The 23,232-nt window shown below is 47.6% G+C and overlaps 1 protein-coding gene across 2 annotated transcripts in view; it reads right to left on the reverse strand.

The window, feature by feature from the left end:
* MYO1A (myosin IA) overlaps positions 1-22,340 on the reverse strand; it is a 29,302-nt gene extending 6,962 nt beyond the window's left edge. Inside the window, exons 1-22 of one of the 2 annotated variants that reach the window (XM_027542291.1) lie at positions 18,799-22,338; positions 16,874-17,052; positions 16,655-16,770; positions 16,305-16,399; positions 16,004-16,108; positions 15,768-15,814; positions 15,569-15,632; positions 15,270-15,368; positions 9,670-9,773; positions 9,405-9,552; positions 8,810-8,928; positions 8,644-8,730; positions 6,817-6,882; positions 6,555-6,659; positions 4,529-4,591; positions 4,135-4,335; positions 3,735-3,961; positions 2,966-3,166; positions 2,610-2,703; positions 1,999-2,148; positions 1,822-1,890; positions 1,095-1,169 (exon numbers count right to left, since the gene is read on the reverse strand). In XM_027542291.1, the coding sequence (XP_027398092.1) occupies positions 1,095-1,169; positions 1,822-1,890; positions 1,999-2,148; positions 2,610-2,703; positions 2,966-3,166; positions 3,735-3,961; positions 4,135-4,335; positions 4,529-4,591; positions 6,555-6,659; positions 6,817-6,882; positions 8,644-8,730; positions 8,810-8,928; positions 9,405-9,552; positions 9,670-9,773; positions 15,270-15,368; positions 15,569-15,632; positions 15,768-15,814; positions 16,004-16,108; positions 16,305-16,399; positions 16,655-16,770; positions 16,874-16,987 (2,349 nt within the window). In that variant the 5' untranslated portion in view covers positions 16,988-17,052; positions 18,799-22,338. Of the gene's footprint in view, positions 1-1,094; positions 1,170-1,821; positions 1,891-1,998; positions 2,149-2,609; positions 2,704-2,965; positions 3,167-3,734; positions 3,962-4,134; positions 4,336-4,528; positions 4,592-6,554; positions 6,660-6,816; positions 6,883-8,643; positions 8,731-8,809; positions 8,929-9,404; positions 9,553-9,669; positions 9,774-15,269; positions 15,369-15,568; positions 15,633-15,767; positions 15,815-16,003; positions 16,109-16,304; positions 16,400-16,654; positions 16,771-16,873; positions 17,053-18,798 lie in introns of both variants that reach the window. The other variant, XM_027542292.1, reaches the window with a different exon arrangement.
* Between the last annotated feature and the right edge of the window lie 892 nt (positions 22,341-23,232).

Genomic DNA, 23,232 nt, shown 5'->3' on the forward strand with positions numbered 1-23,232 from the left:
CCTCAACTCAGCCAAGGGAACAGAGAGGAGCACCAGTGACTGCATCTCAAGTCTCTGTGAGCAAAGTCAGTAAGAGTCCTAACAACCGACAATGATCAAAGCAACCGAGGTCCGTTCAGAGTCACTCCAGCCCTCTGTCCAAAATTGCCTGCTCTTCTCTCTGGTATTTCCCAAGGTCTCACTGGAAGTCCTGCTCCCCCCGTCTGGTTTCCCTCCAACACTTCTCAGAAGCACCATCACTATTGGAGATATGTCTCTGGCAATCACTCCTCTCTGTCCCCATTTTCCTCTCACTGGAAACTGTTCATAGTTTGAACCTCCAGGCCTGCTCCTGACTTCTTCCTGCTCACCCTGACCTGAGTCTTCTTGAATCAAGATCTTTCCTGAGGTTCACTTCCAGCTTCACCTGCTACAGTGTCCGAAGAGACAGAAGGAAGATACCATTCCTCCACCATCACCCCCTCAACCCTAAAGTGAATTTCGGGAGGTTGGGTTACTTAACCCTATGTGTGTCTTCTCTCTGCTCTTCCATGAGGCTCAGACTCTTCAACTCTCATTAACCACCCCGCCCCAGTCTCTTCTCCAGCCTGTTCACTATGGACTAGTCAGTGGATGTGCTGGGACCCCTTCCTGCCACAGGTTGCTGCAGTGTCCATTCACGCCAAAACATGCTCTGATTCTATTCCTGGGTCCTGAGCACTGGGGTCCTCCTCCTACAGCCCTATCCCCTCACAGACAGAGCTGAAGGGCTTCCCAGGTGGCTCAGTGGTAAAGAATCCACCTGCCAAGCAGGAGACTCAGGTTCTATCCCTGGGTCAGGAAGATCCCCTGGAGAAGGAAATAACAACCCACTCCAGTAATCTTGCCTGGGAAATCCCATGGACAGAGGAGCCTAGTGGGGTATAGTCCATGGGGTTGCAAAGAGTCAGACAGGACTTAGCAACTAAACAGCAGCAGCAGCAGCAGCAGCAGACAGAGGAGGCTCTTGGGGAAAGCTTCAGATTACCTCATCTTGAGCCCCACACACTTCCTCTTCCCCAGCCTGTCCCTCCCTCCTCAATGCCCTGTTTCCTTCCTCAGCCCCCACCACTTACCATGCTCTTGTAGATGAAATTTGACAAGATGAGGGCAGCCCCTGATCGGAAGTACTTTCGATAATTCTTTCGGGCCTGGCAAGGACAAACAAGAAAGGAGCCAAAGTAAAGATAGTAAGTTCTACCTGGAAGATAGAAGACAGGCTGAGAAGAGGTTCTATTCTTCAATCACACAAAGAACAGAGTAAGGTAAAGAGCTGAGACTCTAACTGGAGGGAGAGAGTGAAGTCAGACAAGTGGGCAACCAGGAGGACACTCAGAGCAGAAGGCAGAGCTAAGTCAGAAACACACCCAGGTATGTGTTCAGATCTCCCCAAGATGCATCCACGCTCCTGGACACACACAGAGTAGACCCAGAAACACGCCCAGACACAGACGTGCGGTCACACAGAGATGTGTCCTGGATTCGGGCAGGACCTGCTCTCTGCTACTCTTCCCCTGCCACCCCTGGGCTTCCCGGGGTGCCCACCTGCCAACGCAGGAGATGTTGTGGTTTCAGCCCCTGGGTAGGGAAGATCCCCTGGAGAAGGGCATGGCAACCCACTAGAGTATGCTTACCCGGAGAATCCCCATGGACAGAGGAGCCTGGTGGGCTAGAGTCCATAAGGTCTTAAAGAGTCGAACATGACTCAGTGACTTGGCACACACACATTCTTCCCCCCACCCCAGCAGCAGCTGGCACAAGGAGCCACGTGTGGGGATGAAACTCTTCTCCCCTCCCTATTACCTTCCACCCTCTCACAAAAGCCTGGATCAACAACGCTGATGCCTTCATCTTCCTGTAGTGTTTCTTTTGCTGTAGAAACAATAAGCCTGTTAGAGAAGCTCCACCTCCCGAACCACCTCTCTACTTCCTGCTCTCATATCAGAGTGAGGGGGATAGAACTTCAGGGATAACTGGTACCATGTTGCCCCGAAACCAAGAGGATATGACGATCTGACTCTTGCGCATCAGCTGGTAGTGGGTGCGGCAGCGCCAGCCTCGGTATGTCTTCTGTATGAGCGTGGCCAACTGCTGGAGTCGAAGGCGCCTCTGCTCTTCCAAGTAGAAAAGCTGTAGAGGGGTGCAGAGGGGCACAGAGAGGCTGGCCTGGGGGGAACCCATGGCACCAATGGCTTCCCTGTCAGTGTTTTATTTAATCATTACTTTGTCCTCTTAGTTTCCTCATCTATGCAACCATTCATTTAATTATCCACACATCCATGAGCCCTAACTCTTGAGCAGGCACTGCACTAGGACTTGGACACTCAGACTAATGACTCTCGAGGAGCCCTGCTTCAGGTAGAGGTGCTCAGACCAGCAAGGCAAGCACACCTAACTTCCGGGGCCCAGGGCAGGTGGGCTGGGGCCCCAAGGGGTCAGTTCCCAGGGATACAACCCCTGCAGAAAGACGTCCTCACACACTATCCTTTCCAGGTTCTAGAAGCTCCCCTCACCCAGCCTCTCACTCAGGTGGGCTCTCCAACTCTTCCACCGTCCAGCCCCACCAAACACAAGTGCCCCCTGCAACTCACAGTCTTGGGGCTTCTGATGAAGATCTTTGTCTTCCCAAAGGCCAGCTCCTCTGAGGACATGCTCAGCTCCCCCAGGACCTTCTCGACCCCCTCCCTGCCGAGTCAGGTGAAGAAAGCTGTCCAGGGGCATCCCAGGGGAGGGGCCTCTCCCAGTTTTCCTCTACCTCTTCTAAGAGGGGAGAAGAGCTCAGGGCTCAATAGACTTCAGAGCCTCTGAAAAGCCATCATTCAATTCATGTCCCCCAGTAGCCATTCACCAAACTCCAGTGATGCCCATGGTACCGCCTGAGGGGTCTCCTCCCCACAGGTTCCTTGCACTGCCCCTCCCTGCCCCCCAGTCTCCCACTGAATCTTACTGGTCTCCACCATTCCAGCGTGGCCAAGTGCTCCGGCTCAGCAATCGGTACCTTTCCAGGAAGGACCCGTAGGCCTGGCGGTAGGCGTAGCCTGCCCGTCGCACCCGCACATTCTCCAGCAGCCCCAGGTACTGAGCCTGGACACTTACCAGCTCAAAAGAGAAGTGACCTCGCTGCTGATGCTCATTGGGCTTTATACACCTGATGAGAGGTAGGGCAAGGCCCAGGCTTCAGGAGCTTCACCCTTGCTAGCGTCGCCCATCCTAGTCTCTACACCCCTTGTGCTTGTGCTATGTTGCTTCAGTCCTGTCTGACTCTTTGCAACCCCATGGACTGTGGCCCACCAGCCTCCTCTGTCCATGGGATTCTCCAGGCAAGAATACTGGAGTGGGTTGCCATGCCCTTCTCCAGGGATCTTCCTGACCTAGGGATCAAACCCACATTTCTTTCATCTCCTGCATTGGCAGGTGGGTACTTTACCACTAGTGCCACCTGGGAAGCCCACAGTCCTTAGCTGAAAAATTCCAGAGAAAGCAGGTACACTACCCTTCCCAGTTTCACTCACTAGAGCATGGTCACTACCTGACCACCCTGCTCTCCCCCTTACAGGACATGTGGCTGCTCAGTGGGCTCTGTTTTCTATGAGGAAAGGGTTTCTGGCACCCTTATTCCAGGGAGCCCCCTCCCCACATGGACACGTTCTACCATGCATGGACCCTGTTCATGTCATCACAAATCAGCATGTTCCCCTATGTGCCCAGCATGTCACCTGATGTAGTTGGGGTTCTTGGAATATAGGTTCTTCATGAGAGTGGTCACAGAACTCTTGAACTGGGCCCCAGCAGTTGGGGGGCGTTTGAGAGATGCCTGTTTTGGATCACCCTCAGGAAACAAGGACCGAAGGAGCGGGTGCCGGGCCTTCCACATGGCCTGGGACAAGTCTCGGAAGAGTAGGTCATTGTTCTTGTCAATGAAGCTGTTCACATTGTAGGTCACCTGTACAGGAACAGCACTTGGTCTGGAGCATCCGCCATACTGTCTGTCATGCACTTGGCTCTCCCAGTCTCACTGTGAAGTGTTCCTGGTTCCCATCTTCCCCCAGTGCCTCCCCCATTGTCTTCAGTCTGTGCCCAGACCCTAATCTTCACCATCCAGGCGCATCACATCACCTTGCCTGCATAGTGGCAGATGCGGAAGCAGCTGAGGCCCATGCTGTGGTCATACTGGCGCTGGGCATTCTGGGTAACTTTGCTCTCATAGTGGCTGTGCTTGGAGAAGAGCTGGTTCAGCTTTGCTAGGAAGGTGGAGTCACTGACCACCCCAGGCCGCAGGCACTCCTCATCCAGCATGGCCAGGATGCCTCGCTGATTCTGGCCAGGGGAACAAAAACAGCCCAACCTAGACCTTGCCCTTCAAGATGTCTACACCTCACTGCTGCCCCTCTGCCCCCTCATCCTTTGCCTTCCTTACCATCCTTATCAAGTAGGGTGGGAGGGGGAGAGAGAGACAGGGGAAGGGTGTTCAAGCAGTCTGGAGCAGGAGGTCCCAGAGAGAAGAACTTACATGCTCAATGAGGTTACAGATAATGCCATTATCAAAGTATTCCACCTTCACCCATGGTATGCCCTGGCAAGGGGAGACATGAAAAATTACATGCAGCAGGTCCAAGATGAGACTTCAAAGACCCCACCAGAACCAGGCCCCCTTTCATCCACCCCACCAAGGACCATCAGAAAGCCCTATAGTTCAGAGGGTCCTTGGTGTGGTTTCTATTATACCCTCACCCCTCCAGGGTTGATGGAGAATTTGTGGGGTGGGTGGACAGATGTCTGGGAGGACCCAGAGCAGTTGTGAGAGGGGGTCAGACAGTGTAGAGAGCCCCGGGGGTGCTGTAGGTTGGGAAGGGAAGAGTAATATGTTAGGTAAAAACTGGGACAGGAATCACCCTACTGTGGAAGGGGGAAAGGATCCCTGAGTATGTGGAAGAGCAAATCGCCATACCACTCTGGCAACAAACCATAGAACAAAAGCACTTAAGTAAACCAAAGGCTTATTATCAAACAACAAAGCTGATTTGACACATCTTCAAAGACCTGCATCAGTGAAACTCAAGTGTTCAAGTCACTGAGAGGGCTTGTTAAAACACAGGCTTCTGGGTCTCAGCCCCAGTTTCTGAGTTGGCAAGCCTGGGACAGGACCTGTGAACTTGTCTTTCTCATATGTACCCAGGGGCCACTGCTGCTCCTGGCTCAGGACTACACTTTCACAACCACTGACCCACATGATACATTGGGGCTGTATAATTTGTTTCTTAAAAAGCAAGAATGGTATAGAAGCAGAGGACCAAAAGACCATGAATCAGTCATTTAGAGATTTGCTGGGCATCAGGCCTACAGACAGGTCCTGACCACCCAAGGGCCAGACCTCCCCAGTTTGGGCCACTCCCAAGTGTGGTTGGGGAACACAAGCCTTTCTCTTCTTCTTCCCTCACAGGTCTTTAGGGAATACAGAGTGGAATTAAGTAAAGTTGCCCTCCCGCTTCATCCCCCAAATACCTCTCCCAACTGGTTAAATGAATGAGGATATCCTTACAATCCTAGGCAGCTGTAGAGAAGCATCTTTATGAACTGATATAGAAAGGTCTCTTGTTAACTGGTAAAAGCAAGATGCAGAATGGAGTGTATTTGTGGCCACTTGAATAAATATTGTGGGAAAATGTATTTACAGATTTGCTGCAGAAGGAGGCTGACTTCAGTTGCCTCTGGATGGGAGGGAGAACTAAAAGGGGGTGGGAGGAAGACTTCTTTATACACCTTTTTAAGCTTTTTGAATCTGGAAGCATGGATGAGATTTATCTACTTGATAATATAAGTTCTTAAAGTCAAAACATACAAAAGTTAAAAAAACCTTTGAGTCGTGACCACATTGCCTGAAATGCTGCCACAGCAGGTTCCTGAATTCACAAGGAACATCCCTGGGAGGGCTTTGATGAGTGAGACACAGCCATTCACACCTTGGAGTGAATTAGCTCCATCAGAGAGCTTTTCTAACACTTAGCCATAGAAAAATGGGGACCAGGGGAAGGAGTGTGGAAATTTTGAGCCACAGGGCACTTATAATGAGGAAGTCTGGGATCGGAGTGCTACAAAAGACGACAGCGACATCAGTCCAGCCTGGAGGAGACAAAGGATTCTGATGTCAGGGAAGGGCACCAAAAGGGATGAGTAGGGTGGCAAGCCTAGGAAAAATGCCCCTTCTAAATGCGGCTTCCAGTCCGCCCTGGGCCAACCACAGCTGTCACTTCACTTCTGTCAGGACTCTTTCCCACTCCCACCTACCCCCGACACCCTTCCATCAATCTGCCCCCTTCCTCGCCCGGCCTGTGGTGGAAGGATGGGGAACTGGGGGTGGAGAGCAGAGAGTTAGGGCTTCTTGGTAATGCTGGCATATTCAGCTGTGCAAGGGAAACTTTCTGTCCTTAGTGTTCCCATCTGGGGACAATTGAGAGGAAATTGTGACAAAGGAGGAAAAGGTCTGGCATATGCCTTACATCATCTGAGAGAAAGGCAAGCAGGAAGGCTTCGTTTACCTCTCTCTTATACTCTTCTTGCTCCTCTTTCAGTGTCATCTCTATGAACACCTGCTGTAGCTTCTCATTGCAGTAGTTGATCACAAATTGCTCAAAGCTATTATCCTGAGGTGGGTACACAGGTTAGAGAGAGAGAGAGAGCAGCTCAGCACAAAACACTTCCTCCATTTCAGCCTGACCTCCCCTCTCCCATACCCCGCTTCGAGCTTGCCACCCCTCACCCCCAGGAAGCAGGGTGCTAAGGTTGCTGGAGCTCTCTCACCTCTAATATTTCAAAGCCATAGATATCCAGAACCCCCATGACCTTCCTCTTCTCCCCAGTACCTACCTGAAGAGGAGGAAAAGATACATCTGAGGACCAGCCCTCTGCACATGTGGCTAGACCCCTCTGGATGGATGAGAGTGAAGCAGGGGGCAGACAGCACTTGAGTGAACTTGACCATGCTGGAGAGGAATTGGGGTGATTTCATGCTCCCTCTTCCTCTATAGGCTGAAGAACCAGCCAAGAGGGAGGAAAGGAGGGAAGGGAAGATGCAAATAGATTTCAGGAAAATGCTCCCATGGCACAACGTAGAAAAACATTAAAATCTCAGGAAAATAACCATCCCTTATATGTGTAGAGCATTTTACCAAAAAAAAAATCCTAAGATCTTGTTTCATTAATCTGTATATCCCTATAAGGTGTGTTGATTCCCTTTCTACAGATGAAAAAAATCAACTTCAAAAGAGCTAAGAGACTTCCCTGGTCCAGGGGTTGAGACTCCATGCTTCACTGCAAGGCGTGCAGGTTCAATACCCGCAGGGGCAGGAGGGTGGAGGGGAGAACCAGCGGGGCTAAAATCCCACATGCTGCACAGTGTAGCCAAAAAAACAAAAAACTGCCAAAAGAGTTAAGCATTTGCCCAAATCTAGATTCAAATACTATTTTACCCTGCTGCCTTCCAGTAATAGTTTCTAAATTGATGGCACTTTCACATATGTAATTTTTAAACAATAGCTCTATTTTGGCCTAATTTGTACACCATAAAATTTACCCTTTAAATGTACACAATTTGGTGATGTGGTTGCTTTTTGTTAGTATATTCAAAAAGTGTACAACCATCACCGCTAAATTCCAGAGTATTTTCATTACCCCCAAATGAAATGCTGTACATGGACCCATTGGCAGTCACTCCCTATTCCTCTGGTAACCATGGACCTACTCCCCATCCCTATGGATTTGCCTATTCTGGACATTTTATATAAATGGAATCACATAAAATGTAGCTTTTTGGGTCTGGCTTCTTTCACTCAACATGTTTCCCAACTTCATCTATGTTGAGCTTGTATCAGTACCTCATGCCTTTTTATAGCCAAATAATATACCACTGTATGGATACACCACATTTTGTTTATCCATTCATCAGATGGATAAACAATGTGCATTTAGGTTGTGTCCACTTCTTGGCTATTATGAATAATACCCCTATGAATATTCATGCACAAGCTTTTATGTGGACATGTTTTCCATTCTCTTGGATATATACCTAGGAGTAGAATTCCTGGATTATATGGTAATCACGTACACAAAGTTATCTGATCATCACTGATGGTTTAGTTGCTAAGTCGTGTCTGATTCTTGCGGCCCCATGGGCTGTAGCCCGCTAGGCTCCTTTGTCCGTAGGATTTACCAGGCAAGAACACTGGAGTGAGTTGCCATTTCTTTCTCCAGGGAATCTTCCCTACCCGGGGATCAAACCCAGGTCTCCTGCACCGCAGGCAGATTCTTTACCGACTGAGCTACCACGGAAGCACTAAATTTAGTGATCCTCACTAAATCCTGGGAAATACGTAAATGTTAGTGTCTTGTTTCCCAAATCAGGAAACTGAGGCTCAGAATCTTTGTGCAGCTGAAAAGACCAGGCAGCTGATAGAGAATCCAGATAGTTGAATTTAAAAAAAAAAAAAAAAAGATGTATTTCCAAAACAACACAGATTCAAAAATAAGTGGATAAAAGAAAACACGCTACCATTCTTCCTCTGTTCATCTCAGAACCCAAGGCACAGGGCAGGCAGAGGAGATCATTGAGGAAGGAGGGAAATCTCTCACCTTGATACTCTCATTGATTCGATTCACTAACCAGTTGAAAAGGCGGCTGTAGATGTTCTTAGCCAGAGCATCCCGGGCATACTGAGCCTGGAGGGTGGGGCTGCTGGTTAGTGTGACAGCCGTAGAACAGACTCAGAACCCAGCCTCCTCCCTGAGAGACCCTCACCTGGATGACATTCAGTGTGGTGACCACCTTTTCTTTGGCTGTTTCCATGGTTCTTGAGCACAAAGCTCTCTCTAGTTCCACTGAATTCAAACCCACCAATTCCCCAATTTCTTGAACACCTGGGAGTGATGAGGAAATACAACATGGCCTGAGAGAGGGTTTACTCCCAGGGGAGGAGGGAGGGTTGATACATGAAACTGCTTGGGGGCCTGCTGTTCCCGAGTCTTTCTGGGAAAGTCCTTACAGCCCATCCAGAATATGGCCTTGGAGGAACATCTGGGGAGGAGGAGGAGAGAAGGGAGATCTTGACACTTTGCATGTATCATCTCCTTTAATATGAGAATCTCCTGAAATGAGTGTAATTGTCCCCATTTTTGCAAAGAATCCACTGAGAATTCAGAGTCCCAGAAGCAAGGTCTATGGAACATCCCACTTCATTCCAATGTGTCTCACAGGATATTCTGAATGAGTATGTTTGGGGAGGAACTTCTGAGCGGGCAGAGGGGGACTTAGTCAGAGTGAAGTCTATTATGCTGAAGACGGTGGGAGAACAGAAATTGCAGTAGGAGATTTAGGGAGCTGATTGGGTACAGACCTCTCCCATCACGGATGCCACTTGCTGGCACCCCATTGGCCTGGAACTCGTTGATCAGTTCCACGTTCCCCAGCTTCAGCACCAGGGCCGCTACCTCTAGCACCTGCCGAATCTCCTCGTCAGAGAAGCCAATCACAGTCATCGCACTCTAGGGAAGAAAGGAGAATCGGAAGCTGAACTTCATGCCAGTCCAATGCCTGTCTCCCTTCCCAAAACCAGAGCCTGGACTCAGGGCATGGCCTAATGGCTCATCCTGGGTACCCACCTGGAGGACCTTGAAGTTGGCATCATCATCCATGCCATCCACCCTGGACGTGTCCGGGTTCAGGTAGGCATAGCCACCTGTGTCCCGCTCAAGCTTCAGGGCCTCTGCAAGGACCAGCATGAGGGAAAAGGGTCAGTACGTGGGCTCTCTGAGTCCTCCAACCTTGACCCTCATGGACCTTGCTCTAGGTTGGTTCATTCATTTATTCAGAGGAGCCATTTTTGTTTTAGGTTCTTCCTGTGTAGTCTTTGTGTTGGGATCATTATTTCTTATGATTATAGACTACTACTTTTTTAAGTTGTATCTAGGGTTTGCAAGTGAAAGTCACTCAGTCATGTCCAACTCTTCACAATTCCATGGACTATACAGTCCACGGAATTCTCCAGGCCAGAATACTGGAGTGGGTAGCCTTTCCCTTCTCCAGGGGATCTTCCCACACCAGGGATCAAACCAGGGTCTCCTGCATTGCAGGCGGATTCTTTACTAGCTGAGCTACGAGGGAAGTGGTGTTCATAATTCTTGAGGTTTTCCCCAACTTTTATGAAAGAAAACCCTCATTCTACTCTTCTCTCCACCCTCAGGGTTCTAAACAATAAAACCAGAAAAGCAATCCTTCCATGCTGTTCAGTTCTCAGTGGTTCTGGGAGAACAAAGGCGAGGAAAGAAGGGTGAGCACCTATCTCCCACCCACCCCCAGCCTTCACACATTGCCCATTGCCCAGGTTGGGGCATTCATTATTTGTTCACAAAACACCAACCAAGTGGCAGACACTATATTCCCCAAACCAGACCCCATTTTGGAAGGTTTTCTCAGATTGGGGCTGAGCCAAATGGCTCTCCTGTGTTCCACATGGTGCATCCCTACCCTAGACTACATCTCGTGGATTAGGTTTTGGGTTTTTTTTCCTGTTCCTCTTACCAATGAACAGCTTGTGTGTTGGGATTGTGTTTTTCATCTTCATATTCTGCATGCCTGACTGGCATACAAAACTTTCTTATAAAAAATGATTCAAGGGAATGGACAAAGCCATTCACTGAGATGGGAAGGAATGAGTTAATCATAGAGCTTGAATAGTATCAGTTATCTGTTACTCAAAAGATCTGAGAATTAGAGAGTGACTGTCAAAGTAGAGTTTAATGGCAGCTTCCCCTGAGACAAAAATTTTGAAACAGGAGGCTGATAAAGAGGGGTGTCTGGAAGGAGAATGAGTCAGAAAGGCACTGGGATGATGACACCAGGAAGGGAGGCCCCATCCGGACTCAAACCAATGAGCAAGAATCAGCCAGAGCAAGACTCCAGTGTCTGATTCATACAAATTGAATACAATCAAGACTATTAAGCCAGGAGGGAAGATGATACCTGTGGGGGTTCTTAAACCATAGAGATCTCCAGGAGGGTGAAAGGAGGCAGGCACAAGTCCAGCACAGAATAACAAGAAATCAAAGCCATAAGTTCTTAGGCATCAGATATCCACAGTGCCCACAGCCAGAGGTGGGATTTAGAGAGGAAACTGGCAGGGCTTAAAGTCCCATCAGACCCTGCAGTAAGGCCCAGCCAGCATCAGGCTGAGACGGTCTTTTCCCTAAGAAAAATCATGGTGCTCCATGACTTCTGCACCTATAGCCAACTGCACAGCATATTGGCAACAGTCACACTGCACTGTGATGTATCTGCTCACATATGTGCCACCCCTAGAAGAAGACTTCTTCAAGGACAAGGTCCATGTCTTACTCAACTCTGTATCCTTAGAAGCTAGCAGGATATTCAAGTATAGTAGATGTTCAAGAGGTGTTTGATGAATGAATGAATGGAACCTCCACAGAAGAAAAAACCAAGGACAAGATCATGAGTGAGACAGATATAGACCCAAAACAACTTCAACTAGAGCTCATTGGAAGTCCTTGAATACTTGTAACATCCTGTCCAATCTCCTGTTGAGCTATGGATAAAGTCCCTTGAATTAAAGGTAGAAAAGCATGGCAGATGGAAATAAGTGTTCTGTTTTTGAAGCCAGCTTGGGGGAAAAAAGGAGATTTAGTCGCTAAATCATGTCTGACTCTCTGCAGACCCCTTGGATTGTAGCCTGCTGGGCTCCTCTGTCCATGCAATTTCCCAGGCAAGAACACTGGAGTGGATTTTCATTTCCTTCTCCAGGGAATCTTCCTGACCCAGGGACTGAACCTCTGTCTTTTGCATCTCCTGCATTGGCAGGCGGGTTCTTTACCACTAGCACAACCCAAGAAGCCAGGACGGGTCATGGTGGAGTGTTCTGACAAAATGTGGTCCACTGGATAAGGGAATGGCAAACAACATTCTTGCTTTGAGAACCCCATGAATAGTATGAAAAGCCAAAAAGATACGAAACTGAAAGATGAACTCCCCAGGTCGGTAGGTGCTCAATATGCTACTGGAAAAGAGTGGAGAAATAACTCCAGAAAGAATGAAGAGATGGACCCAAAACAAAAACAACACCCAGTTGTTGATGTGACTGGTGATAGAAGTAAAGTCCAATGCTGTAAAGAGGAATATTGCATAGAAATCTGAAATGTTAGGTCCATGAATCAAGGTAAATTAGAAGTGGTCAAACAGGAGATGGCAAGAGTGAACATTAACATTTTTATGAATCAGTGAACTAAAATGGACTGGAATGGGCGAATTTAACTCAGATGACCATTATATCTACTACTGTGGGCAAGAATCTCTTAGAAGAAATGGAGTAGCCCTCATAGTCAACAAAAGAGTCTGAAATGCAGTTCTTGGGTTCAATCTCAAAAACAACAGAATGACCTCTGTTCGTTTCCAAGGCAAACCATTGATATCACAGTAATCCAAGTCTATGTCCAGTAACGCTGAAGAAGCTGAAGTTGAATGGTTCTATGAAGACTTTCTAGAACTAACACCCAAAAAAGATGTTCTTTTCATTATAGGGGACTGGAATGCAAAACTAGGAAGCCAAGAAACACCTGGAGTAACAAGCAAATTTGGCCTTGGATACAGAATGAAGCAGGGCAAAGGCTAACAGAGTTTTGCCAAGAGAAATCACTGGTCATAGAAAACACCCTCTTCCAACAACACAAGAGAAGACTCTACACATGGACACCACCAGATGGTCAATACCGAAATCAGATTGATTATATTCTTTGCAGGCAAAGTTGGAGAAGCTCTATACAGTCAGCAAAAACAAGACCAGGAGCTGACTGTGGCTCAGATCATGAACTTCTTATTGCCAAATTCAGACTTATATTGAAGAAAGTAGGGGAAACCACTAGACCATTCAGGTATGACCTAAATAAAATCCCTTATGATTATGCAGTGGAAGTGACAAATAGATTCAAAGGATTAGATCTGATAGACAGAATCCCTGAAGAACTATGAATGGAGGTTCGTGACATTGTATAGGAGGCAGTGATCAAGACCGCCCCCAAGAAAAACAAATGCAAAAAGGCAAAATGCTTTTCTGAGGAGGCCTTACAAATAGCTGAGAAAAGAAGAGATGCTAAAGGCAAAGGAGAAAAGGAAAGATATACCCCTTTGAATGCAGAGTTCCAAACAATAGCAAGGAGAGCTCAGAAAGCCTTCCTCAGTGATCAGTGCAAAGCAGTAGAGGAAAACAATGGAATAGGGAAGACTAGATATCTCTTTGAGAAAAGTAGAGATACCAAGGGAACATTTCATGCAAAGATGGGCACAATAAAGGACAGAAATGATATGGACCTAACAGAAGCAGAAGATATTAAGAGGTGGCAAGAATACACAGAAGAACTATACAAAAAAGATCTTCATGACCCAGATAACCACGATGGTGTAATCACTCACCTAGAGGCAGACATCCTGGAATGTGAAGTCAAGAGGGCCTTAGGAAGCATCACTACAAACAAAGCTAGTGGAGGTGATGGAATTCCAGTTCAGCTATTTCAAATCCTAAAAGACGATGCTGTGAAAGTGCTTCACTCAATATGCCAGCAAATTTGGAAAACTCAGCAGTGGCCACATGACTGGAAAAGGTCAGTTTTCACTCCAATTGCAAACAAAGGCAATGCCAAAGAATATTCAAACTACCACACAATTGCACTCATCTCACACGCTAGCAAAGTAACATCCAAAATTCTCCAAGCCAGGCTTCAACAGTACGTGAATCATGAACTTCCAGATGTTCAAGCTGAATTTAGAAAAGGCTGAGGAACCAGAGATCAAATTGCCAACATCTGCTGGATCATCGAAAAGCAAGAGAGTTCCAGAAAAACATCTACTTCTGCTTTATTTTCTAAGCCAAAGCCTTTGACTGTGTGGATCACAACAAAGTGCAGAAAATTCTTCAAGAGACGGGAATACCAGACCACCTTACCTGACTCCTGAGAAATCTGTATGCAGGTCAAGGAGCAACAGTTCTAACAGTTAGAACAATTAAAACAGACTGGTTGCAAATCAGGAAAGGAGTATATCAAAGCTGTATATTGTCACCCTGTTTATTTAACTATATGCAGAGTACATCATGCACAATGCCAGACTGGATGAAGCACAAGCTGGAATCAAGATTTCTGGGAGAAATGTCAATAACCTCAGATAGATGACACCATCCTTATGGCAGAAAGTGAAGAAGAACTAAAGAGTGTCTTGATGAAAGTGAAAGAGGAGAGTGAAAAATTTGGCCTAAAACTCAACATTCAGAAAACTAAGATCATGGCATCCAGTCCCATCACTTTAAGGCAAATAGATGGGGAAACAATGGAAATAGTGAGAGACTTTATTTTGGGGGGCTCTAAAATCACTGTGAATGGTGACTGCAGCCATGAAATAAAAAGATGCTTGCTCCTTGGAAGAAAAGCTATGACCAACCTAGACAGTATATTAAAAAGCAGAGATATTACTTTGCCAACAAATGTCCGTCTAGTTAAAGCTATGGTTTTTCCAGTAGTTATGTATGGATGGGAGAGTTGGACTATAAAGAAAGCCGAGCGCCAAAGAATTGATGCTTTTGAACTATGATGTTGGAGAACACTCTTGAGAGTACCTTGGACTTCAAGGAGATGAAAACAGTCAATCCTAAAGGAAATCAGTCCTGCATATTCTTTGGAAGGACTGATGCTGAAGCTGAAATTCCAATACTTTGGCCACCTCTTGCAAAGAACTGATTCTCTAGAAAAGACCCTGATGCTGAAGATTGAAGGCAGGAGGAAAAGGGGATGACAGAGAATGGGATGGTTGAATGGCATCACCAACTTCATGGACATGAGTTTGAGCAAGCTCTGGGAGTTGGTGAAGGAATGATAGGAAAACCTGGAGTGCTGCAGTCCATGGGGTGGCAAAGAGTCAGGCACTACTGAGTAACTGAACTGAATTGGGGAAAAAGGAATCAAGGCAGTTCAGAGAAGTAAGAGTGGTGAAGAGGTAAGAAGGCTTATTCCTAGACTAAAACCCCAGAAAAGGAAGAGAACACAGAAGTCAAGGGATTTGTTCCCAACAGTGGGTGGGTAAGAATCAGGGTAGACTGCCCTGAGAGTCAAGGGAAGATGGCTTTAGGGATCCAGAGGGGCCAGGGGTTCTGGGGCTTGAATGCAGGCTGAGGATGTTCTGCTGCATGTCGGGTGCTGGCACGTACTCAGTAGCTGTGCGTCTGCTCCCGCCAGGAGCTGATAGAAGATGTGGAAGTTTCTTTCTCCTTCAAGTTGCTTCACCACACGGGATTTCTCAAGCAGATCTGACAGAAAATAAGAAAATAATGTTCTGAGGATCTGGGAGGTACTACAACTTCCCTCTAATTCCATCCTAATCCCTGGTGTTCCCAGTGGTTAGGAAGCCTGTTAGTCTAACTTTCCTCCTTCCTACAGCAGTAGATTAGCAGAAAGGGACACCATGGGGCATGCGGGAGAGGGGGTAAGTGGGACGGGAGACACGTACAGTTTGTGATGACACCACCGAGGGGGAATCCCTTGAAGTCAAACTCAATATCCATGTATTTTCCCTTCAGAGAGCAGAGAGAGAGAGAGACTTGGCTTCTACCTTTCCTTGTCATCCTGTCCAGGAGGCATCTGGGCCATGTTCCTCCCTCTCTAGACCCCACACCCTCTCGTCCAAGGCCAAGGAGATGTTCACTCACAAATCTAGAGGAGTTGTTATTGCGAATGGTCTTGGCATTGCCAAAAGCTGTGGAGATGCGGGGAGAAGGAGTTAGGTGGCTGAGGGCAGAAGGACCCCAGGGACAGGAAGGGGGAAGGTCCTCCAGCCATCAGGGCAGTCTCAGATTTTTCAGGCTGAACACGAACAGTGATCTCGGGAACACGGGGGATGGTAGGGTAGCGGTGGGGTGGAGAGGACAGAGACTGGACTCCTTACCCTCCAGCACTGGGTTTGACTGAAGTAGTTGCTCCTTCACAGAGTTCACCTGCTCCCCTTTCCCACAGACAGCAGCCACGTAAGACATCACTAGCTTACTAGCCTCTGCAAGAGAAACCCCCGTGTGGATCCCCACCGCTGCCCTTAATCTCCCTCATTGCAGCACCTCACACCACTCAGAAAAACCCAGGAAGGAATTTCAGGGGTTGGGGGCAGGACTGGCTCTGTCTTGGAGAGAGACAAGGGGGCAGTTCCAGCAGCAACCCCATGGCTTCCCCGCCCCCCTCACCCGGCGCCTCACCCGTCTTCCCAGCTCCACTCTCGCCGGTAATGAGGATACACTGGTCTCGGTCCCGGTCCCTCAGTGACTGGTATGCCATATTTGCCAGTGCATAGCTTGCAGGGAGGAAGTGGGTGATGACTAGTGTGGGGTCAGTTCAAGACACCGTCTTTCACTCGATCCCCAGACTCATTCGCCCTCCCCACTTGGACCAGACCATGGCAAACAACAGGCCTAGTAAGGGGCCTCCAAAAGGCCAAGGGAGGAAGGGACAGCTGGAGAGCCTCCTTCAGGAGAAAGGATAGAGGAAATGAGGATGTCTCATCATGACGAGCTGGGCCCTGTCACCTTCCCTTGGTCCCTCTACTCACATATGGGGCTTCAGCTCGTAGAAGGTATAGTCCCGGTATTTGGCAACAAACTCCAGGTCATAGATGGGCAGTTGTTGGTAGGGATTCACTGAGACCAACACGTTCCCAATGTAGGTCTGGAGTTGTGGGAGATGACAGAGTGAGCCAGGGTGGGTCTGGGAAAGGCCCGAGAACTCTCTGGCCACACATCCACAGCCAGGGGCACCCATGGGCACTCACATAAATCTCCTTCTTTTCATAGCGCAGCTGGAGGTTCCTGATCAGAGACTCCTGCTCCAGGGGTTCCAGGAGCACAAGGTCCTCCACCCCCACGGAACCTTCCAGAAGGGTCATGTCCAGAGGAGCTATTGGTCCTGGGATCAGTTTGCTGGTATCCGATCAGCTTTCACGGCCAGTAACTATTTAGGGGAGGAAGGCAGAAGGACCTAAGAGAGTCTTCCCCTCCCCCTAGTACTGGCCCTGGAGAGAGCCCCTGGCCAGCTGAAAGAGGCCTCCAGACCAGTCCAAGCTAAGTGTGGAGATTGCAGGGAAGCCAGAGGTGGGAGGGATCCTCTGCTCCCTGAATTAGGGTTGGTGGGAGTGAGGCAGGACCACCTGCCTCCAACCACCAGGGTAAAGAAGGCCCCCAGTAGGTAGCAGTTGGGGGAGCATCCTTGTGCTGCAGGGGAGATGGCTGGGGAGGAAAGGGAAGCAAAGTTCATGCCACAGCCAGGGACTGGAGGCTCCCTCCCTCCAGCACTGAGGCCCTGGCCCAGGTCCAGGTTCCCTGACTCTGTGACCCGTCTCCCTCCCAACTCCTTGCCTCTCACAGCCCATTTCCTCACCAGGCACACCCATACTCACTTCCAAAGTTGCTCCAAAGTTTTCCCTCCCCTCTCACTGTTACAGTGAGATTCAGTTTTTAACTGGGGCCTGGACAAGGTGATGAGCCCCAGGACAGAGGCAGGAGCTCCTCCATTAAAGGCTGGAGTGCCCCAAAGAAAATGAAAATGAGATTTGTTTTCCCCAACAAGCAAGCAGTGGTCGGGAACTTTGGATGTGCCTCCACATCTGTCCCCGTTTTTCGATCTCAATCCCCAATGTTTACATCCACGACGTTAAGCTTCTGGCATGGACTCTGCCCCAGAGAGACACATCTAGCTTTTTAGTAACTGGTGGGGATGAGCAAGGAAGAGCAGAGGGGGAAGGGCTCGGCCCCACACAGTAGGCATATGGTTGCTGCTGCTAAGTCACTTGAGTCGTGTCTGACTCTGTGCGACCCCATAGACGGAAGCCCACTAGGCTCCCCTGTCCCTGGGATTCTCCAGGCAAGAACACTGGAGTGGGTTGCCATTTCCTTCTCCAATGCATGAAAGTGAAAAGTGAAAGTGAAGTCGCTCAGTCGTGTCCGACTCTTAGCGATGCCATGGACTACAGCCTACCAGGCTCCTCCATCCATGGGATTTTCCAGGCAAGAGTACTGGAATGGGGTGCCATTGCCTTCTCCGTGGCATATGGTAGGTGCTCCCTAAGGAGGAAACCCAATCCTCCTCAGTCTTTCTTGTGGGACTGAGCAGGCGGGGTGCCCTGGTGCAGGACAGAACTATTAGTACAATGGTCAATGCCACTCCCTAACAGGAATGAAACAGCCATATCCTCCTCTCCTGCATCGCTGAACCTGAGTGGGGGAAGGGAGGAAAGTCAGAAGAACGGTGGAGCAGAAAGGGAACAGAGGCTGCCTTCTCCCTCCACTTTGCCTCTCCAAGCTCCAGGAAAAGTGAGCACTTATCACTTCCTGTAAAGTCACAACTGAGGGAGCTATGAGAATACTGATTACTGCAGCCAACAGCAATCAGGTGGTAAATACTATGGGCCAGGCAGGCTCTAAAGACTTTACACATACTCATTCATTTGCTGCTTAGAATATCTCCAGGAAGCAGATACTATCATCACCCCACATTTTCTAGATTTGAGAAAAAGTTAAGATTTTAAATAACTTGGCAGGCAAGGTAAGAAGCAGAAGCAGGGCTGGGAAGAAGGCATCTTTGGATTTAGATTTGAAAGGAACGAGAATAAGATTGGTTGGAGGATGGGGGGCAGCGAAGAAGCTCCCACATAGGGCATCCTAAGATATGAAAAGAGGAACAGGTTAAGGCAGGACTCACCCCACGCTGGAACCAGGGTGTAACTTCAATATCAGAGAATGGTAGATGAAATCCTAGTGTGACAGGAAGGGGGCATAGGAGTCCCGGGCCCCAAGGGTGGAGAGGCGTCCTTGTTAGTGGGAGCTGTCCATGGTGTCGGGAAAGACAGGAAAGATTCTGCCCTCCTCTAGCCCGTGTCCACGATTCTGACCTTCCTCTGTCCTGCCTCCTCCAGCCAGGGCTCCCTGTGCCAGTCAAGCCAGGCAAGGCAGAGATGGCTGCTCAGCACAAAGTCCGAGGCTGTTCCTGCTGAGGGTGTGGCTCGCTTAACCCTTCACAGGCCTGCAGCCCCAGAGGGAAATGCTTGGCCACATGAGAAAGCCCCCTCTAGGTAGGAAAGGGTATCTGGCTGGCCTGAGCTGAGGGGTTGAAGCGGAGTTCTGGCTCCATTTCCCCCCAAATTTGGAAATGAGGGCAGAAGGAGCAGACTTTATTGCCAAGGAAAGGCTCTCTTGAAATCAGGAATTTTGTCAGGCTGTGGTGTCTTCTGACCAAAGAAATAGTACCTCCCTCATACTTCTTATATTATTGGGAGCCAGGGCGTATCGGTGACACTATTGGAGGAATAGACAAGAGCCAACAAAAAAGCAGACAAAACCCCCAAGTTTCTCTCCATTTGCCTCCAAGTTAAGGATAACACCCAACGTTGCATTTATTCAGTTTCAGTGAACTCCCAGCTGTGTCATCTCACTGAATTAACCCACCCTGTGAAGTAGGCAGTGCAGAATTACTCCACCAAAAAGGAAAATTAGAGACAAACACAGAGGCTCAAAGAGGTTACACAACGTGCCCTGAGTTCCACAGACAGCATGTGGCAGAATCAGAAACAGAATGGCAGCTTCCTGAGCCTAAGTTGGCCATAGATTCCAGCTTGGGCCAGTTCTGGTATTTCTCTCTGTACTCCTTCTTCTGTGTTAGAATACTGAATAACAGCCTGGGTGCTGTTTCCTGGGCACTAGCTCAGCTGGAAATCACTGCCTCCACTAGACAAAAAGCATATAAAATCCTCTTTGCCACGGGACCTCTTCATCCACCCAGGAAAATTCCTAAACAGTAGGCTCCCTATCCCCACCATCTTCCCTCCCAATAATGCACAAAGAGCAAATCAGGATTACAAACACTTACCTGAAAATAGAAACTTGACTCTCCAACTCCTAGCCACAGCTGCTTGGTTCAAAGTCCACACTCTCTTGCTCTCACGGCTCTCTGCCTAAGCCTGGCCCATCAGCAATTCCATTATGAATCTCCCCTTACATAATTTATTGACCTACTATATATATTTGAAGGGGGGAAATGGCAAGAGGCAAGAAAGAAAGAGAAAGCTGAGTGGAAGTGTCATCAGAACATAATTCCATGGATGGGTAGAGCTATATCACAGCAGAGGCAGAAGTGACTAAGGATCCCCTATTTTGCAGTGGAGGAAACATACCTAGAGTGAGAAACCACTTTTCCAGGATCATACCACTGCAGACCTGGCAGAGCCAAGATCAGAACCCAGGCCTTATATTCTCCAGGCCAGGAATCTGCCGCTGCCTGCAATGAGGTTCATTTCTGTCCACCCATGGACTTGTTTATTGAGTGCCTAGGAGAGAGAGAGAGAGAGAATTGACTCTAAAATGAGAAACTCAGGCTTAGAAACAAGGGCATGAATGTCACAGCTAGGGTGACCAACCACCCTGGTTTGTCTGGGATCTGAGATGAGTTTTCTGGACATGAGTATCTGAGTGCTAAAACCCAGAAAGTTCTTGGCAAACAAGTGGGTCAGTCTAAATTTACAAGGTACAAAATACACACCCGACCCAGCTAGGATTACAAGATCTGTCAGCATTCTTGGGATGGGGAGGAGACACAGGGGGGTGCAGGATCTGACCTCCTGCTTCTCAGGAAAACTGAAGCAACTGGAGCTTAAATCCCCTTCTTCTCCCAGTAAAATTTCTAGTCTGTGTAAGGGGCATGAGGGAAGTTTTGGGGGTGATGGAAATGCTCTGGATCATGACTTTGGTAGTGGTTACAACTGTTTTCATTTGTCAAACTCAGCAAAATCTAAAACAAGTGAATTGTATCATTTTATAAATTATACTTCAGAAAGATGGCAAAGAAGAACTAGAAGCAGCAGCAATTCTAAACCCTTGGATGCTGATTTCTGAGTTGAGCGGACAGCAATCTGCCTTCACAGTTGTTGAATTCACACTCACTGGTCCTCCCAGGACACTCACTTTTTAAAAAGATGTCACACAATAAAAAGATATGGTGGAGAGGTATTTGGTAGTAGAGGGTCTTTTGACTCTCATCAATTATCTGGTATCAATTAGTAACATTGATCAAGTACAGCTGACCTTTGAACAACATGGATTTGAACTCCCTGGTCCCACTCAGATTTTTTCCGTAAGTACATATTGCTACTACGTGATCCATGGGTGGCTGAGTCTGCAGATGTGGGATGGCAGGTACAGAGGCCCATCAACTATAAAATTATAGGATAGGCTTTGACTGGACAGAGGGTCGGCAAACCTAACCAATGCCCCCCTCCCAGGTTGTTGAAGAGTTAGCTATACTTACCACGTGCCAGGCAACAAGCAGAATGCTACTCAAAGTGAGGTCCACTGACCAGCAGCATCTGAATCACTTGGGAGCTTATTAGAAATGCAGAATCTTGGGCCTCAACCCAGACTTACTGAATCCCATGTCTTCAGTTTAACGAGCTCCCCAGATGATTCCTATGCATGTTGAAGTTTGAAAGGAACTACTTTTACACACCTTTTTTAATCCTACGATCTTATAAATCTGGCAATTAACGCTTTTTTATTATTTCAACCACTGATGATCATCCAATGTCTCTTATTTACCTAGTTGGGTTACAGAATGAAAAGATGTCATCACTGTGCATTAATCTACATAAATTCACATGCGGCCCACATCCTGTTTCCATTCTATTTCACAGTCTTTAAAAAATAGACAATAGATTTCCATGTGGCCTGAATAAGAAGAGAGAGGTACAGAATTAATGCAAAGTCTAGAATGGATTCCCAGAGCAAAGAAAATAGCCAAAACAGAAAATGGAAGCCACCAGTCTCCTTCCTACTGCAGAAGCCGGGCCAAGACACAGTTGAAGTTTTTATTCCATGTCCCCTAATACTCACTACATGAAAGCCCTGCTCCCTTTCACCCAACAGAAGCTCTTGGTGGGCATCTCACAGCTGGATCCATAGGTCTTCTCCTCACCTCAGTGGAGAAAATGATCCTTTATACCATTAAAAAAAAAAAAAAAAGAATTAGAGTACAAAGTAGCTCCCTGGACCAGGAATAAGCTATATGTTGTTTTCCTATGAGACAGTACAGTGGTATAACCCTCTGCTCCTTTAAGAATACCTCTTAGAGATCTGGCATCCTGGAAACCATTCAGTCCAAGGAAGTCAAGACAGACCCAAGATGGGAAGCAGTGGTTTATTTTTTAAATATTTTTTATTTGGCTGCACCAGGTCTCAGTTTTGGCATGTGGGGTCTTCGATCTTCACTGGGGCAGGCACATTCTTTAGTTGCAGCATCCAAGATCTATTGATAGTTCCCTGATTAGGGATCAAACCCAGGCCCCCTGCACAGGGAGCATGGAGTCTCAGCCACTAGATCACTGGGAAATTCCAAGGGAAGAAGTGTTTTTTTTTTTAAAAAAAAAAAGGAAAATAAATAACATGCAAAACACCTGTCTAGAAAGATGAACCAGAAGAGCTAATTGCTGATTACCTGAAGACAAGAGATCCTAACAAGAAAAGCACATGTTCATTAAGAGAAACCACTACATAGTATATAAAACTTTATTAAAATTGGGATTACTTACAAACTTGAACAATAAAAATGAAAAAATATATAATAAGACATTGCTTATTTTTCTTACAGAAAAGAGTGAAAATGAGACCCATGGCAAAGAGTCATCCCTGATCATTTTGTTCCTTTCAAACATTCATGAACACTTATTTTAAATATAAATGACAAATCTTTTAAAATAACTCTAAGGCATTACCCACAGGCTAAAACTTACCCAGGAACTCCCTATTCCACCATCAATCCTAGAAACATGATAAACTGAGGCAACTGCAGGCTGTAACAGTTCTAATACTTACATTAAGAGCTACCTATTATGTTAACAAGAACATTGCCCATGTTGCAGAAAAATGCAGAGATAGTGATTTCACCATTTTCAAGTTATTGTCAAGTGTGAAAAGGATGATGATGCACATGGGCAGGGGGTGTGGGAGCCAAAAGCCCCAAATCTGGGGGTGCTGTGTGCCATTTCCTTCCTGCTAAAGCTGTGCATTGACACTGGTGTGAATTCGCTTTGTTTATTCCCAGCAGGTTCTGGCTCCCATCATATAAGGCACCAAACTCCCTTTTCAAGTT

Source organism: Bos indicus x Bos taurus, chromosome 5, assembly GCF_003369695.1.
Source record: "Bos indicus x Bos taurus breed Angus x Brahman F1 hybrid chromosome 5, Bos_hybrid_MaternalHap_v2.0, whole genome shotgun sequence".
Classification (NCBI taxonomy): domain Eukaryota; kingdom Metazoa; phylum Chordata; class Mammalia; order Artiodactyla; family Bovidae; genus Bos; species Bos indicus x Bos taurus.